The 17,868-nt window shown below is 39.4% G+C and overlaps 2 protein-coding genes across 3 annotated transcripts in view; both read left to right on the forward strand.

The window, feature by feature from the left end:
• LOC137246817 (G-protein coupled receptor dmsr-1) overlaps positions 1 to 17,868 on the forward strand; it is a 796,706-nt gene that overhangs the window by 520,427 nt on the left and 258,411 nt on the right. The window lies entirely within an intron of this gene.
• Positions 851 to 9,756, forward strand: LOC137246816 (GDNF-inducible zinc finger protein 1). Its single transcript, XM_067777823.1, has 2 exons — positions 851 to 1,632; positions 7,543 to 9,756. The coding sequence occupies exons 1-2, from the start codon at positions 1,519 to 1,521 to the stop codon at positions 8,911 to 8,913; spliced, it is 1,485 nt and encodes a 494-aa protein (XP_067633924.1). The 5' UTR covers positions 851 to 1,518; the 3' UTR covers positions 8,914 to 9,756.

A 17,868-nucleotide genomic window follows, 5' to 3' on the forward strand; every position in this document is an offset into this window, starting at 1 on the left:
CAAAATGCAATAGCAGAGAGCACTACGCTTGGCTGAAATGGACTTAAAGCTGGAGACATTGGTGCTTTATCGGTAACCGTATCGGTAACCTTATAACAGCTGATTCGACCAACCTTATGAGAATCAATACAATCGATTATTGTTGCCGCTAAGGTCGTAACCGTATCGTAGCCCACCAATTGGTTTTTGGTTTACCGTCGTAACGATGAACAGCTGATTACGTTAGGGATACGACTACAGTGATACGACAAACGGCACCAATGACTCCCGCTTAAGTAATTTTGTTTTACAGGTACGGTAGGACTTAGTCAGCTTTGAAAAAATGGCTAAACTATAATGCATTTTTTAGTCTAATCAATATGACTTGGTTGTTGCTGTTGTTGTTGTAACAGTGGTTTTGTTTACTTCAATATAAAGGTTGTCACATGTGGACTTAGGTGATTTTGACATGCATCGATTCAAGTATGCTTACACTGACGTATTACTTAAGGATATCCTGTATGATATAAATAACATATGTACATAGTCAATAATTTTAAAATAAAGTTAACAGTTGTTCTGGAATTGTTGAAATGTTACGAAAAATAGTTCCGAAGTAGTCGGGTAATTAACCCGAAAACATTCCGCATATGAATCTAAATTGATCCCGAAACGGGTTTTCAATTAACCAAAAAGACATCTTTATACAAGGCTTGGCAACACTGCTGCGAACCGGCGCAGTTTGCAAACCGGTACACATTAAGCGCCAAGCTAGCTGTTCTTTCGCACACGCACAACATCGCTTGAATTGACGTTCGCCGCCGCATATTCCTTTCGTGCTCGCTCGCACCTACCATTCACAATGACGCATTGAACAATTTTACTTCGATTTTTGTATGCAGACATTTCAAGATGGCCGTAACGCGTTCAGTGTACATACAAAAATGTGAAAAGATATTTGTGGGCAATATTTTGAATATAAATGCTGTTTAAAATATAGAAATCTAACTTGCGCGAAAAGTTAAGCGAAGAAGTTGATGTTATAATTGAAAATTTCATGAATAAGGGAATTATTGTGAACGCTATGCAAGAGGAAAATTTTTTGCTCATATAAAACTTTGTTGGTGTTTGTGCCATAGAAGCATCGGCTGTGAAAAAAGCGCGCTGTCCAAATAACCACAATAAACTGCAAACACATCAGAACTAAAGTAATTTCCAATTGATTTTGTATAAAATTTAAAATATTTGCTTGAATACAAAGAGGTGAGCAATAAGTTGGACTGTATAATTCTCTAATTGTTTTACGTAGATATATGTAATGTATATAACAGCGCCCGGTGGGTGATTTTGCTCTGCATCGCTGCTAGAAATCGGGGTGGTAATATTTTGACATAAATACAACAACACACACATAACAACATATGTAATTTAGAAATATCTAATAAAAACAAAGAAGCAAAGACATAACGGAATAGAGTGTTTGAACAATAGTGAAAAATCTTAACTAAGCAAAAATAATAAAAACAAAAAGTGGTGAAAATGAATGATGCATTATTTGGAGAAGGTGGTATCGATGCCGGCACTGATGAGGTTATGCTTACGAATGGGGCTTCAGCCGGATCTGACGAAATAGTTGCCGAGTATTTGGACGAGGTAAGAATTTCCAAAGTTTTATGTTGCGTATATCCGTCGTGCATCGCATTAATTTAGTTGGAAGCCATGGTACCATGTAAGGAGGAACCCCAAATTCGCATTCCTTACAAAAATATCTTGGTAGTGCAGTTTTGGGGCCCCACCATAAAGTTGGGCCAAGATTTTCGAGTGAGGTATCAATAAACGCGTATTAATCTTGAAAACAATAATCCGAAGGCGGAAAAGAAAAATTTTATCTCTGTCCGGAGATATTTGCAGTTGAAGTTGGCGATTTTCATGTGGTTGCTGTTTTGTTAGTACCCACAAAAAAATAGTGCATCACCGTTGCAGTTGAAGTTGGCGATTTTCATGTGGTTGCTGTTTTGTTTGTACCCACAAAAAAATTGTGCATCACCGTGGCGGTAGCCGAAGGCCGCCAACGCAGACAGGTGTCCTTCCCAAAAATACTATGGATCTCACCCCCGGTTTCGTAAGAACCCGCGGATCTTTTTTCGGTTTTTCGTTAATACCTTTTGAACAGGTAAAAAAAAGTTAACTTCCCAAAGTTAAAGGCCCAATTTTAGGGTGGGGCCCCTAAACTGCACAATTACCAAATGCAATATCGATTGGTTTCTGCAATTAAAAATAGGGTAATAGTCTAGTTGAGGGGTCGACTGCTAATACGCTACTAAAAATATCGGGAGAGGTGTCAAACGACGCGTCTTGACATCAGTATTAATCCGAAGGCGGAAAATAAAAATTTTAACTCGTTCAAAAGATATTAACGAAAAACCGAAAAAGGCCCGCGGGTATCTCCGAAACCGGGGGTGGGATTCATAGTATTTTTGGGCAGAACACCTTTCTGCGTTGCCGGTCTTCGGCCGCGCTTGTTAAAAATAACCCTGGGCTACGCCATGCCAAGTCCGGGTGTGTGGTATAACCGTGGCTACCGCCACATTGATGCACAATTTTTTTTGTGGGTACGAACACACAACAACCACATGAAAATCGCAAACTTCAACTGCAAATATCTCCGGACAGAGATACAATTTTTCTTTTCCGCCTTCGGATTATTGTTCTCGAGATTAATACGCGTCTTTTGACACATCTCTCGATATTTTTGGTAGCGTACTAGCAGTCGACCCCTCAACTAGACTTTTACCTTGCATTTATATCAAAGATCTGAGAATGCGCCCCCAGCGGGCTAGGGTGCTTAGAATATACACGCTGGAGGTTTGCCTATCATAAGAGGCGACTAAAATCCCAAATTGATTCATTGGGTTGTGTAGCGCTTATTTATATGTAGTTTATCAAACCCATTTGTCACCTCACCCACCCGTGGCGAATCCTGTTTCTTTAGCAACCTACGCTCTAAGGTTCTTCATGTGGTGGACAAGGGGGATGGCTTAGAAGGTTTGATGTGGTCATACCAAATCGTTCCCGAGAAGGTCGGACTAGTAACTAAATAGTGCTTGTTACCGGAACTTTCCGGATCTGCAGCCGTTAAAACACCCTTAACATCGATAACACTCACCAAAATCTTAGGGGAGTATCCATATCGCCACAACAGAAACATCTCGCAACGCATTGCATCGTCGAACGGCTGGCTCAGGTTGTTGTTGTTGTTGTTGTAGCAATGCTCGCCCGACCTAATAGCCGCGACCTAATAGCCGCGACCGATCACAAATTGTCATCAATATCCTCTAACGGGAGTCCAAGGAAACTTGCCGTTTAACAGGGGTGGACCATAAGGAAAGGGGTGTTAGAGGCGTTGGTTCCACATTACAATTGAAGAGATGGTTGGTGTCATGTGGGGACACATTGCAAGCGGGGCATACATTTTGTATGTCGGGGTGGATTCTGGATAGGTAAGAGTTTAACCTGTTACAGTATCCAGAACGAAGTTGAGCAAGAGTGACACGCGTTTCCCTGGGGAGTATGCGTTCCTCTTCCGCAAGTTTTGGATACTTTTCGTTAAGTACTGGATTCACCGGGCAATTCCCGACATAAAGGTCCGACGCTTGTTTGTGGAGTTCACCAAGGACTTGCTTGTGTTTTTTCACTTCATACGGCTGGGTTCTCAGGTGCCGTATTTCCTCAAAATACTGACGGAGATGACTCCTTAAGCCCCTAGGCGGTGCTGGTTCATCAATCAGATGTCTGTTGGGATGCCCAGGTTTCTGGGTATTCAACAGGAACTGTTTGGTCAGCATCTCATTTCTCTCCCTGATGGGGAGTATTCTCGCCTCATTATGCAGATGGTGTTCTGGGGACATAAGAAGACAGCCCGTGACGATTTGGAGAGCAGTATTTTGGCAGGCCTGTAGTTTCTTCCATGGGTGATTTTTAGGCTTGGCGACCATATGGGTGACCCGTAGCACGTAATCGGCTGGCTAATTGCTTTGTATGTAGTCATGAGCGTTTCTTTATCTTTTCCCCAAGTACTGCCAGCGAGGGATTTGAGGATTTTGTTACGGCTCTGAACTCTCGGAACAATTGCGGCTGCGTGCTCACCAAAATGTAGATCCTGATCAAACGTCACACCCAAGATTTTTGGGTGTAGGACAGTCGGTAGCGTAGTGCCATCGACGTGGATGTTCAAAATAGTCGACATTTGGGACGTCCATGTTGTAAATATGGTCGCGGAAGATTTAGTCGGTGATAATGCCAGGTTTCGCGAGGCGAAAAAACTGGAGAGATCAGGGAGGTAGCCGTTTATTTTATTGCATAGCGCATCGATCTTTGGGCCTGGGCCTGTGGCCATTATTGTGCAGTCATCGGCGTAGGAAACGATTGTGACTCCTTCCGGTGGTGAAGGTAGCTTAGATATGTAGAAATTAAATAAAATTGGGGATAGGACGGCATCCCTTGTTTAATTCTCCTTGGTTTTGATGTTTCGTTTCTAAATTGCACCGATGCCTGCCGACCACCAGATAATTTGCGGTCCACCTTTTAAGACATGGGGGAAGGGTAGACCCTTCCAGGTCTTGCAGTAACGAGCCATGGTTGACCGTATCAAAAGCTTTTGATAGGTCTAGCGCTACGAGTACTGTTCTATGGTGGGTATTGATTTAAACCGCAATTTATCTGGGTGCTAATGGCATTTAGCGCGGTGGTAGTGCTATGGAGTTTTCTGAAGCCATGCTGATGAGAGGCTAGCTGCAAATTTGCTTGGAAATAAGGGAGCAAAATGGCTTCAAACGTCTTTGCCACTGGCGATAGGAGAGATATCGGACGATACGACTCTCCTATGTTAGCTGGTTTCCCAGGCTTTAGTAGCGGGACCACCTTGGCCATTTTCCATTTCTCGGGTATGACAAAGGTGGACAGAGACAGGTTGAAGACATGCGCTAAATATTTGAAACCCTCTTTCCCTAGGCTTTTAAGCATCGGCATGGCTATGCCGTCTGGGCCCACTGCTTTGGATGGCTTAGCGCGACCAATGGCGTCCTCAACCTCTTTAGCGGTGATGGTAATTGGTGACGCGCTGAATATGTGTGTATGTGCGTGTCTATTGGCTCTCCGTCTATCTTTGTCGACCGTAGAATGCATTATATATTGTCGGCAGAAAGCGCTCGCGCATTTTTTCGCATCCGACAGCACTTTGTCGCCAAAGGCGATGGAAACTTTGTCTTTGTGCTTAGTCGGATTCGATAGGGACTTTACGGTGGACCAAAGTATACCCCCACCGGTAGAGAGGTTACAACCTCTTAGGTGCTCCTCCCATTTCGCCCGCTTGTGTTCCTCCACAAGCAATCTGAGGCGTTGGTTTATATCCCTTATTTCGGGGTTGCCTGGATCAAGCTGTCTTATAAGATCACGTTCTCTCGGTAAGTTTGCGGCCTCCGCCGGGAAGTGGGCCGGATTTCGGGAATTCTCCCGGCGGGAATGAAACGTGCCGAGGCGGATTCAATGACCTTACGGAAGGCACGCTCCCCTTGGCGGGCATCAGTCGGGATAGGGAGGGCAGCAAAGAGGTAGTCTGTAAAAGATTTATATTCTTCCCACTTTCTTTTTTGAAGGTTATGAAAGTGCGTTTTTCGGTGACGATGAAGTCGGCGGTACACTCGAGCGAAATAAGTATAGGCAGGTGGTCGGATGCCAATGTTACCATCGGCTGCCAGTTGACGCAGTTTACGAATTCTGCGCTCACGATTGAGATATCTGGCGAACTGTGACAGCTTCCTACCATACGTGTGGGGGCATCTCCGTTTATTGTGCAGAACGTCGTTTCTTCTATTTGATCCGCCAACATCTCACCCCTACTGTCCGCCCGCAAGTTTGAGTGCCATAGATCGTGATGGGCATTGAAATCGCCTAAGATAATGCGATTGTTGCTAGTGAGTTAGGCTCTGATATTAGGACGGTATCCACTGGGGCAACAGGTGGCAGGAGGGATGTAGATGTTGATGATTTCTAGGTTTGCATCGCCTGACGGGACAGATAGGCCTTGAAGTTCTAAGACATTGTCCCTGCGGTCGATGCCAGGATCAAATATATAATATTGCACAGAGTGGTGTATGATAAACGCGAGGCCGCCTCCATTTCCGCTCTCGCGGTCTTTCTTGTGAACATTATACCCATGCTGTGAGTTTAGTCTCTTGAATCGCAGCAATGCGGATGTTGTGCCGCTTCATGAAATCGACTATCTCCGTAATCCGCTTAGGCGTAGACTACGGGACGCCCTTGGGCGTGAACAGCAAGGAGCCAGAAAATATTTATAAAAGTTACGTGGACGTCGGGTTTTGGGATCAAGCCCAGAACAACCTGTCCGATGCAACCATCCCTTACACGAGACACACTGAACAGAGTATGACCGTCCTAAAAAGATTCTTTTCCGGCAGATGCAGCAAAACCATTTCTCAGAACCGGAGTCAGGAGACGGACCCGGATTGGATTCGATGCCTTCCCGGAGTAAGATAATATGGAGCAGTCCTGCTGCAAGGAGCTGCTGGGAGGATGACAATTTGTGGGAGGGACGCAACAAATTAAATGGGGTCACACTGAAATGACAGTCCTTGGTCGAGAAAAATCCCGAGTCGCTCCGGTACATAGAACCTACTGCCTCGGGAAGCGTATCTTCACAGACTGCAGTGACCAATTAGAACGCCTGTTATATATTATTTTAGGATAATTTTTTTCAATTAGAAGAAAATGTCTTTAACGAGGTCGCCCCTCGGCAGTGTTTGGCATGCACTCCGAGGATATTTCTGCCATGAAAAGCTCTCAGTGAAAACTCATCTGTCTTGCATATGCCGTTGGGAGTCGGCATAAAACAAGTTGGTCCCGTCCCGCTAATTTGTAAGAAAAATTAAAAGGAGCACGTCGCAAATTGGAAGAGAAGTTCGGCCTAAAATCTCTTAGGAGGTTATCGCGCTTTAGGTGTGTGTGTGTGTATTGGGCCGTTTATTCATGATAGGTTTGGACTAGTCCACTTTCTGTAGCCTGGACCAGTACCGAAGAATCCCCCTGCAATGCCTTCTTGGGAGTTTACGTCGTCAGCCTAGTATATTAACATTTGGTCTAAGGCGCGGAAGTTTGATTAGGAAGATTTGACTTAATCCTTGGTCTCTGTCAATCCGGGCCCGCTCAATAACATATTGTAACGCTTTTGGCTCAAAGCACGCCCTCTGTATGCCCTTTTATTATATTTGCTTCTTACAATATTTACAATGCCTTTTACTGAGAGCCTCTGTAGTACTTCCCCCAGAACTAAGCTCCCCAATAGGAGTGACAGGAAGCCCTGCAGCCGTTTAACTCATAAGGCCCACTTGTACAACGATAAATTATTTTTTTTACTTATAGTTAAAGTGGCATGAGGGGTTAACCTCAAACAAATGCGACGGCTGAAAGGTCAAATGTGTATGCTCAATAGATGTATTCGGAAAGGTATACACCACTAGTCATACTAATTTCATTTTCTACTTACAGCATGATCCCATGGAGCCTGCTGACGAAGTGGCTGAAGTAGCTGTAACCAGAAGTTCATTAAGGAATGCAGCTCAACTGCCTAAAAAGCGCAAAGATGTGGATGTTAAACCTGTTGTAGGACGTAATTCCGTTAATAAACCCTACATAGAGGATGATGAGCAACCTACAAGCACAGCACGCGAAGCTGCTAAACTGGAGAATCATGTAGATGAGAAACAGTGTAGAGTTTGCACTAGCACAGATGCGCTTGTTAGTCTCTTCAAAAGCGTTCAAAAACAAACGATTGCTGAGAAATTAATGATTATATGTCCGACAGTTTCAATTGCACAAAAGGATTTTATGCCACAATTTATATGCAATCCTTGCTTGGATAATGTAAACATTGCCTTGCAACTGAAATCACAATGTGAAACAACAGAGCGTGAGTTACGCAAAAAACTATCGCGTAGTAAAAATAAAGTTCGACGTCCAGCTGGTTATGTGGTTATAGATGCTGCTTTAGACTCGGAACCTTCTGATTTCGAACGCAACGACGATGTGGAGTTTAAGGTTTCCGATGATGGGGGTATTACCGCAGGAGACGATTCCGAAGACTCCGATTTTGGTTCAACAAAAAAGAAGCGTGCATCAAGGTCTTCAACTGGCAAGCGTTCTAAACGCAAATCAACTGCAGCAGCTACTCCAGCAGCTACTCCAGCACCAAAAGTCAAAGAGAAGAAGCGTGCGTCAAAGGCAACAAAAAAAAGACTTGCACCATCACCAGTTTTAGTTAAGGAAGATGAAAGCAGTGATGCAGCACCCGCAGTAGTGGAAATCGATGAAGCGCCCATCAAAATTAAACAGGTGAAAAAGAGAAAAATTAAAAGTTCACCAACATCTGAAAATGAAGAAGGGGGCGAAGATCAACAAAATGAATATAAATGCGATGAATGTGAACAAGTTTTTTCACGTAAATTATCACTGATACTACATAAAAAAGCACATACACCACGCGAACCCCTCAAATGTGAAACATGTGGACAAGTTTTCAAGATTCAAGGTGCATACCGCAAACATATACAGAAACATACTGAGGAACCAAATGGCTTCGATTGTGTCAAATGCGAATATACAGGCTCAAGTAAAGCGGAATTGCGTCGCCACTTGGTAGATGAGCATGACGAACAGGGCATATTGCATGAATGTGAGAAATGTAAGAGAAAGTTTGTATCTGAAGCGCGTTTAGAAAAACACAAAGATGGACGTTGTCCGGGTCAGGAGCGTCCACCAAAAGTGAGACTGGATGAGGCAACATATACAGTTGGAAAAGATTTGTTCAAATCGGTGGCACCACTTACCACTACTTATTGGAGTGATAGCTTCTCCGACTAAAACCATTTCCGGTCATATCTATGTATGTATAGATATGCACAAAATGTGTGTTAGCGTATATGCAATAACAAAAAATCGTATACTTAAAATTTTGATATAAGTTGTCTTAAACTTTGAGTTTCCATAATTTAGTTGGTTGATTAAAATTAGATATAGATTATTTTTATAACATAAATAATTGAAAATAGTATATGAATATGCCATTTGAAGATTTGAAGATTTGAAAAAAAATATTTTTGGTTTTGCTGCAGTTGAAGACGAGGATTTATAGTGAGTAATCAAAGTGTTGTTACGATTATTTTTCGACTCTTTGTTTTAAATTTGCGCCTTCAAATTAGATTTATTAATATTTTGTAATTTTTTATATGAAATATTTGTTCCATTATTTCAAATCTTAAACAGATGCAAAAATGCATTATAAAAATTACATACTATCTTTAGATGCTAAGTGCTAGTATCAATTTAACTATTTACAACTACAACCATGACTTTTTAGCATTAATGCTTAATTTAACTCAAGATTTGTAAGACACCCCTTTCTTAGTTATGTCAATTTTAAAATATCTAGAGTTTACAGAAATCGAACGAAATCGAGTTTCTCATAACTGAATAAAACAAATTGGGTAATTCTGTATAACTTCATTTTTATTATTTAATGATTTGTGGATAGCTTGGGGCTACTTAAAAATTTTGGGCATCATTTTGATTGGTTTCTGTCGTTTACCTTTTAGTTTTTTCTGCAAAATCCATATCTTCAATATAATATAAAAGCTTAGTAACACATACATAAGTAATTGTTTATGTAACTTAAGTACACATACATAAGAAAACATAAATAAAGAAGAACGCAACTATTTATACATATCTACAAATCAGATATGTATATGAAAATAATAAAATAAGAATATTTTTTTACGCATATGTTTGTCTACCGAAGCAATCAAATGAGCCGGGTTGTTGTTGTTCTAGCAGTGCTTCGCCCCATCCAAATAGGTGCGACCGATCACAAATTGTCATCAATATCCTCTAACGGGAGTCCAAGGAAAATTGCAGTTTCAACAGGGGTGGGTGGATCATAGTGAGAGGGGTATTAGAGGCGTTGGTTCCACATTACAATTGATGAGACGGTTTTCATGTGGGGACACTTTGCAAGCAGGACATACATTTTGTATGTCGGGGTTGATTCTGGATAGGTAATAGTTTACAGTATAGAGGTTTACGCCGATCACTTTATCGGCGACGGCGGCGTAGGCTCTATTATATACCGGCGGCGACGCCGGCATACGCCAGTGCTCTTACTTTAAAAAGCTTAATTATTCTATTTAAAAAAATAATATCTAGGAAAGGTTTTGTTTGTATGTATTTAAGGAAATCAACGTTTTGGTCATTTCGGAAAGATCCGGCGTTTTTGCCTCAAAATCTCGCAGATCGTTGAACAATTTTCAGGAGTAGCTCCTTGCGGAGGGATTGTTCATCGTTCACTTACTCCAGAGAAGCTTCGAACCTAACCCCGCTTGTTGTTGTTGCGTCTGCTGAAAAGAAATAGAGATACATAAAATGGTCACAGGTTTGTTTGAATATCTCGTGCAAAGCGTAGTTTCACCTGTGGTTAACTCCTAATAATCGTCGCGGACACAATTTCTTTAAATTATTTGTTGCTCCTTGGCGGTCACGCACAATTGCGGCTTACGGTTGCTATTAATGGTCTATTAATACTCATTACTCTTGTGGCACAGGGCGCCTCCAGTTTTTTCGGCTGTTCTTAAGAGCTACAATTCCCAATGTGCGAACAGCAGCAATCCCGACCACCAGTCGTTACCAGGCCTCCTGACCCTCACACCATATGCCAGCACATAAGCCAAAGGACTGTGACTTCCAAGTCATACCTTCTTTGACGTCAGTTTCTTAGAAGCTCTAGGTGTAGCTCCGAAGATTTTCTAACGGATGTTTTTGTCGCGCTATGCTGCCAAGCTACACCAGAGAAACACCTTGAAACGTTAGGGAGTGACTATTCAGCCAAGGTTGCAGCCCTCGAAATCATAAGCAGTCCAAGTGGATATTATTGCGTAACTCATGGGTGCAAATAGTATAATCCTACATAATTTAAATTTTACAAGGACACTGGATAAAATTTTTTAAATGTAGACCAAAGTTTGCAGACGTTTGTGTTCACAACATTGATTTCAATAGTCTTCGTTAAATCAAAACGATATTTTAGAATGAAAGTGGGCTGATTTTAAGTTGAAAGATGTTAACTGCTGTTTTCCGGCCTTATGATGTAATAGCTCATTATGGACGACCTCGTAGCTTCAGACTAGTTCGACTGTCCATTACATTAGGGTAGTAGCACACACGGTCATTAGTTCGACTGTCTTGGGAAAGCTTTTGCTTCACCACTTTGAGTGTTCTTGCGAAGGACAAAGCCTCACCTACGTATTCACGTTTGTAAAAGGAGACGTAACGTGTAGGTGATATTTAAACTTGGTTGAGAGGCTTTAAACAATGTGATTCACTCCAAGGGACTAGTTTTGGATAGGGTCGCCAACTTTAGGAAATGTTAAACAGGGAGACTGGGGTGTTGAAGGATGAAGTGTGAAAATCAAAATTAACATTTCAGACGCTTTGTATAGTTTCGCAAATAAACAACAGATGTTTGAATGTAAGCCCAAGTGATTTTTCAAAACCTCATACGTACATATGTATATCCTCAACTTAAGTATGAGACAAGAATCATTTCAAAGGGGTGTTTATGCCCGTAGAACCTATTAAAGGATTTTGCATCACTGATTTCGCTTATTCTTTCAGCCAATCGCTATAAAAATTTTTTTTGGGTTTGCTTTTTTTTTAACAACTTGAGGACAATTTGAAAACATGTTCGCCGTGGATTCATTGTTCAGTATTAATTTTTTGAAAAAAAAAAAAAAATGTAAAGTAAGCATATAAATTTATTATATAACTTTTCTTTTAGTGTTTTGTTTTCATAACTTGGTGAATTGAGCGATGCAAAGTCCGTGTTAAGCTGACATCGAAAACGCCTCTTTTTTTGAATAACCTTTGAACAGTTAGATAGAGTTAAATTTCGCTATTAGTTTCTTATAACTGGCCGTGATGCGCATTCGTTCAAACCACTTTCGACCATATCCGACCAATTTTCAACATGAACAATAAATGGCCTAAACAGTCTTAAACGAGAAAATATAGTAACGCGCCGGACGCCGCGCCGATATATTTGATATTCGGCGGCGGCGTGCGAAAAACGACCAAAATCGGCGGCGTTTATCGGCGGCGTATATCTCTATTACAGTACCCAGATAGAAGTTGAGCTAGAGTGACGCGCGTTTCCCTAGGGAGAGTGCGTTGCTCCTCTGCGAGTTCTGGGTTTTTTTTTAAGAACTGGATTCGCAGGGCAATTCCTGGCACAGAGGCCCTGTTTGTGGATATCACTCAGGACCATACGGCTGTGTTCTCAGGTGCCGTATTCCCTCATAATGCTTACGAAAGTGGCCTCTTAAGCCCCTGGGAAGTGTGGCCTCATCAAGCAGATGGCTGTCAAAAAATTTGTCAGCCGAGCACACGATTCAATCACAAAAAGTGACAAGAGGTTTGCTCTGCTACAACAACAACAGGTTTGCTCGGCTGACAAATTTTTTGACAATTGTACAGCCCTATTCTGCATTTCGACTTGGATTGGAATTTTTTCGATTTGGCAATTTTGGTATTCTGTGTTCCAATCTCTTTCGATCCAACTTCGAATCGTTCGATTTTGTGTATTCTGCATTTCGATCGTAGTTCCGTTTTTCTAAGTTGCAAATTTGTTGGCGGAAAAATATTTTGTTTTTATTTTTTTATTAATTTATAACAGAATTTTAACAAAAATGTAGGTAAAACTTGTTAAGAAACGTAAAAGGCTTGATGAAGATAGTTTTTTATATGTTTCCAAGTCAAAAATAACATGTCGATGTCGAAGACCTTGGGCGTATTTGCCCCGCAAAAGTATCTAACACATACTTAAAAGCATCCTTATTAAGTCTAAAGTTTTTTTTTGAACCTTAATAAGAAAATAAGTCATTAAACTTTACCACTTTTAAGTTCAATTTCTAACAATTCGTCACTCATCTCAAATGGATTACACAAATCTCGCAAAATTGCCTTTCCATTCTCGCCTGGCCATTTTTGTATGCGTTGCTTTCCAACTCCACAAATAACGCACAAAAGCTCAACTCTTCTGTCAAAGCCAAGGCCGTAATATAAAGTTGTAAGACTATACGCCATTTTCTTTTATTTTATTTTTTGTCAGTTCATTGCTGCTGAGTAGAGTATTACCCCATGTCGGCTGCCAGTTCGAAATAGTCCTATCTCAAAATGTTTTTCAAAAGTTTCCCATTTAAGGATTTGTCACAAACACGACCTATATCAGAATTTGGTTGAAGAACGCCTTTTCTCAGAATGCTTTTCATTAATTTACTCTTCTGTCAAAATGCATTGAACTTATGCTCAAATAGAGAGTTTTTGAAACAAATTTTGATAGTTTATTTTTAAAATTTTGACGCACGGCATTCTTCAAACAAATTCTGAAAGAATGACCAAACCAACATAACTTTATCAATTCACGAAATATTTAGTAGAAAATGAATTATTTCCCCAAAAACTTTTGGCATTTACAAATTTATTATCACTACTAATATACTACCAAAGATACTTTTTTACTACAATTTTCACTGCAGGGAATTGAATTATTCCCCGTTTTCCTTCGTAAAAGCAACCCGTCCAGATTTTTCTATTTGGGAGTTTCAAAGCTCTGCCATTATTGGAGAACAAACATCTAGTAATTGAATCATGAGCCGATCAAACCTCTTGTGATTAAATCAGGGGAGTTAGCCTGACCGTTTGCTTATGTTGCACATCGGTGTATCAGATGTTTGCAGACAGTGGCCATTTAAATGCGGAGTTTTACATTGTTATGGATACTCATTTTCGGTGGAAGCAGCAAGGAAGGCGATCGGCATGATGTTGTGGTGCACAGTGGCTAGTCATTGTCGGCTGGGGCGGGTCCTTGCCAACCTTACTGTTCCTGCGCCATAAACAGAAAAAAGTAATATCATGCCTATCAAAAACTCAACTGTCAAAATTAAAAAAAACCTAACAGAAGCGCAGAGACCGACTCAAAACACTTATAAATTCAAAATAAAACAACATCCGGCCGAACCGGATGTCACGGACAGACCGTTAACATTCAAAAATTTTAATTCAAAAAGATAACCGCAAAAAAAATTTACCGAACCGGACATGGCCGGTTACCAACACTGAAAATCAAAATCAAAAAAACCGCTGAAAAATTGGAAGAAAACAAAAAGGCCGAATATACATAAGGGCGCCGCGGGTGTTGGTGCGACGCCCGGTGCTGATCCCACCCTCAAAACCATGGCCAGCGACGCACCTATATTTCGGTGGCCTTTACCTGTATTCCCTACGTGCTTCTAGATAAATAAGGAAGTCAGCATTCCCATTTTAAATACCAATTTATTGACAATTCATTTCAGTGAAACTTAGACTATATTTATATTAAATCTATCCTAGGTAAACCTTCGAGGTTAAGACTAGCTAACTTTCCTTTTTTTCCGATTAGCATAAGTTTTTACGTAGTCATATAAAATGTGTTTAGTTATAAGTGGAAGTTTAGTTAAACAAAAACAATAGAGAAAAACGTGTGCTAATGGGTTTAATTATAATCCCTTTTTTATACCTTTCATGAAAATGAAATGGTATATTAATTTCGTCACGAAACCGAAAATTGTAAGTCCTTAAAGGAAAATAGATAGACCCACCATTAAGTATACCGAAAATAATCAGGTTGAAGAGCTGAGTTGATTTAGCCATGTCCGTCTGTCCGTCTGTCTATTTGTATGCAAACTAGTCCCTCAATTTTTGAGATATCTTGATAAAATTTGGTGAGCGGGTGTATTTGGGTGTCCGATTAGACATTTGTCGGAACCGACCGGATCGGACCACTATAGCATATATCCTCCATACAACCGATTTTTCAGAAAGAGGATTTTTGTAATATCTTACCCAATTTAACAGATTGAAGCTTCAAACTTCAACGAATGCTTAAGTATATAGCATATATTGTTGTCTGAAAAAATCATAAAGATCGGTGGTATATATAGTATATATATATAGTATATATATATAGTATATATATATAGTATATATATATAGTATATATATATAGTATATATATATATTTTTTTTCGCAAATTTTAGCCCCATTTTAACAGCTAGAAGCTTCAAATTTCACAGAATACTTACGTATATAGCATATATTGTTGTCTGAAAAAATCATAGAGATCGGTTGTATATATAGTATATATCTCATAACCGATTGTTCAGATAAGAAACTTTTCGCAATTTCTACCCCATTTTAACAGCTATAAGCTTCAAATTTCACCGATTGCTTACGTATATAACATATATTGTTGTCTGAAAAAATCATAGAGATCGGTTGTATATATAGTATATATCTCATACAACCGATTGTTCAGATAAGAAACTTCGCAATTTCTACCCCATTTTAACAGCTATAAGCTTCAAATTTCACCGATTGCTTACGTATATAGTATGTATTGTTGTGTCAAAAAATCATATATATATTATATATATATAGTATATATATATTTTTTTTGCGATTTCGGCCTCATTTTAACAGCTATAAGCTTCAAATTTCACCAAATGCTTACGTCTATAGCATATATTGATGTCTGAAAAAATCATTGAGATCGGTGGTATACATAGTATATATTTCATACAACCGATTGTTCAGATAAGAAACTTTGCGCAATTTATGCCCCGTTTTAACAGCTAGAAGCTTCAAATTTCACAAAATGCTTACGTATATAGCAATTATTGTTGTCTGAAAAAATCATAGAGATCGGTGGTATATATATTATATACTTCATATAAACTGTCATTTTTGTCCCTTTTTTACGGCTAGAAGCTTCAAAATTCATCAAATTTCATCAAATAGTTACGTTTACGTCATATATTTTTGAAAGACGTGATTCGTAGTCATAGTTTTTACATGCAGACCACAAAAAACGTGAAGCTTTGCATCCTCACACAGATTACCTACCTATTTTTTATTTTATATTTATCTTAAAAATCGTTTAGATATGCTCAAATTTCACCAAATGCTTACGTGTATCGCATATATTGTTGTCTGAGAAAATCATAGATACCGGTGGTATATATAGTATATATCTCATACAACCGATTGTTCAGATAAGAAACTGCGCAATTTCTGCCCCGTTTTAATAGCTAGAAGCTTCAAATTTCACAAAATGCTTACGTATATAGCATATATTGTTGGCTGAAAAAATCATAGAGATCGGTGGTATATATATTATATACTTCATATAAACTGTCATTTTTGTCCCTTTTTTACGGCTAGAAGCTTCAAAACTCATCAAATTTCATCAAATAGTTACGTTTACGTCATATATTGTTGAAATACGTGATTCGTAGTCATAGTTTTTACACGCAGACCACAAAAAACCTGAAACTTTGCATCCTCACACAAAGTACCTACCTGTTTTTTATTTTATATTTATCTTAAAAATCGTTAAGGTATGTAGATCTGTTCACTATATATTTCTTATCTTATACATCCGATTATTCGGAGATTACGAGCGGGATAAGATTATTGTTCAGCCCCATTCATGAAAGGTATGAAGTCTTCGGCACAGCCGAAGACAGTCCCGTTTTTACTTGTTATACTCAGTTGAGCAGAGCTCACAGAGTATATTAAGTTTGATTGGATAACGGTTGGTTGTACATATATAAAGGAATCGAGATAGATATAGACTTCCATGTATCAAAATAATCAGGATCGAAAAAAAATTTGATTGAGCCATGTCCGTCCGTACGTCCGTCCGTCCGTCCGTCCGTCCGTTAACACGATAACTTGAGTAAATTTTGAGGTATCTTGATGAAATTTGGTATGTAGGTTCCTGAGCACTCATCTCAGATCGCTATTTAAAATGAACGATATCGGACTATAACCACGCCCACTTTTTCGATATCGAAAATTTCGAAAAACCGAAAAAGTGCGATAATTCATTACAAAAGACCGATAAAGCGACGAAACTTGGTAGATGAGTTGAACTTATGACGCAAAATAGAAAACTAGTAAAATCTTGGACAATGGGCGTGGCAACGCCCACTTTTAAAAGAAGGTAATTTAAAACTTTTGCAAGCTGTAATTTGGCAGTCGTTGAAGATATCATGATGAAATTTGGCAGAAACGTTACTCTTATTACTATATGTACGCTTAATAAAAATTAGCAAAATCGGAGAAGGACCACGCCCACTTTAAAAAAAAAAAAATTTTGTTTAAGAAATTTTAACAAAAAATTTAATATCTTTACAGTATATAAGTAAATTATGTCAAGATTCAACTCCAGTAATGATATGGTGCAACAAAATACAAAAATAAAAGAAAATTTAAAAATGGGCGTGGCTCCGCCCTATTTTCTTTTAATTTGTCTAGGATACTTTTAACGCCATAAGTCGAACAAAAATTAACCAATCCTTTTGAAATTTGGTAGGGGCATAGATTTTATGGCGTTAACTGTTTTCTGTGAAAATGGGCGAAATCGGTTGATGTCACGATCAGTTTTTATACACAGTCGTCCGTCTGTCCTTCCGCATGGCCGTTAACACGATAACTTGAGCAAAAATCGATATATCTTTACTAAACTCAGTTCACGTACTTATCTGAACTCACTTTATCTTGGCATGAAAAATTAACGAAATCCGACTATGACCACGCCCACTTTTTCGATATCGAAAATTACGAAAAATGAAAAAAATGCCATAATTCTATACCAAATACGAAAAAAGGGATGAAATATGGTAAGGTAATTGGATTGCTTTATTGACGCGAAATATAACTTTAGA

The sequence above is a fragment of the Eurosta solidaginis genome, chromosome 3 (genome assembly GCF_040869045.1).
Source record: "Eurosta solidaginis isolate ZX-2024a chromosome 3, ASM4086904v1, whole genome shotgun sequence".
NCBI lineage: Eukaryota > Metazoa > Arthropoda > Insecta > Diptera > Tephritidae > Eurosta > Eurosta solidaginis.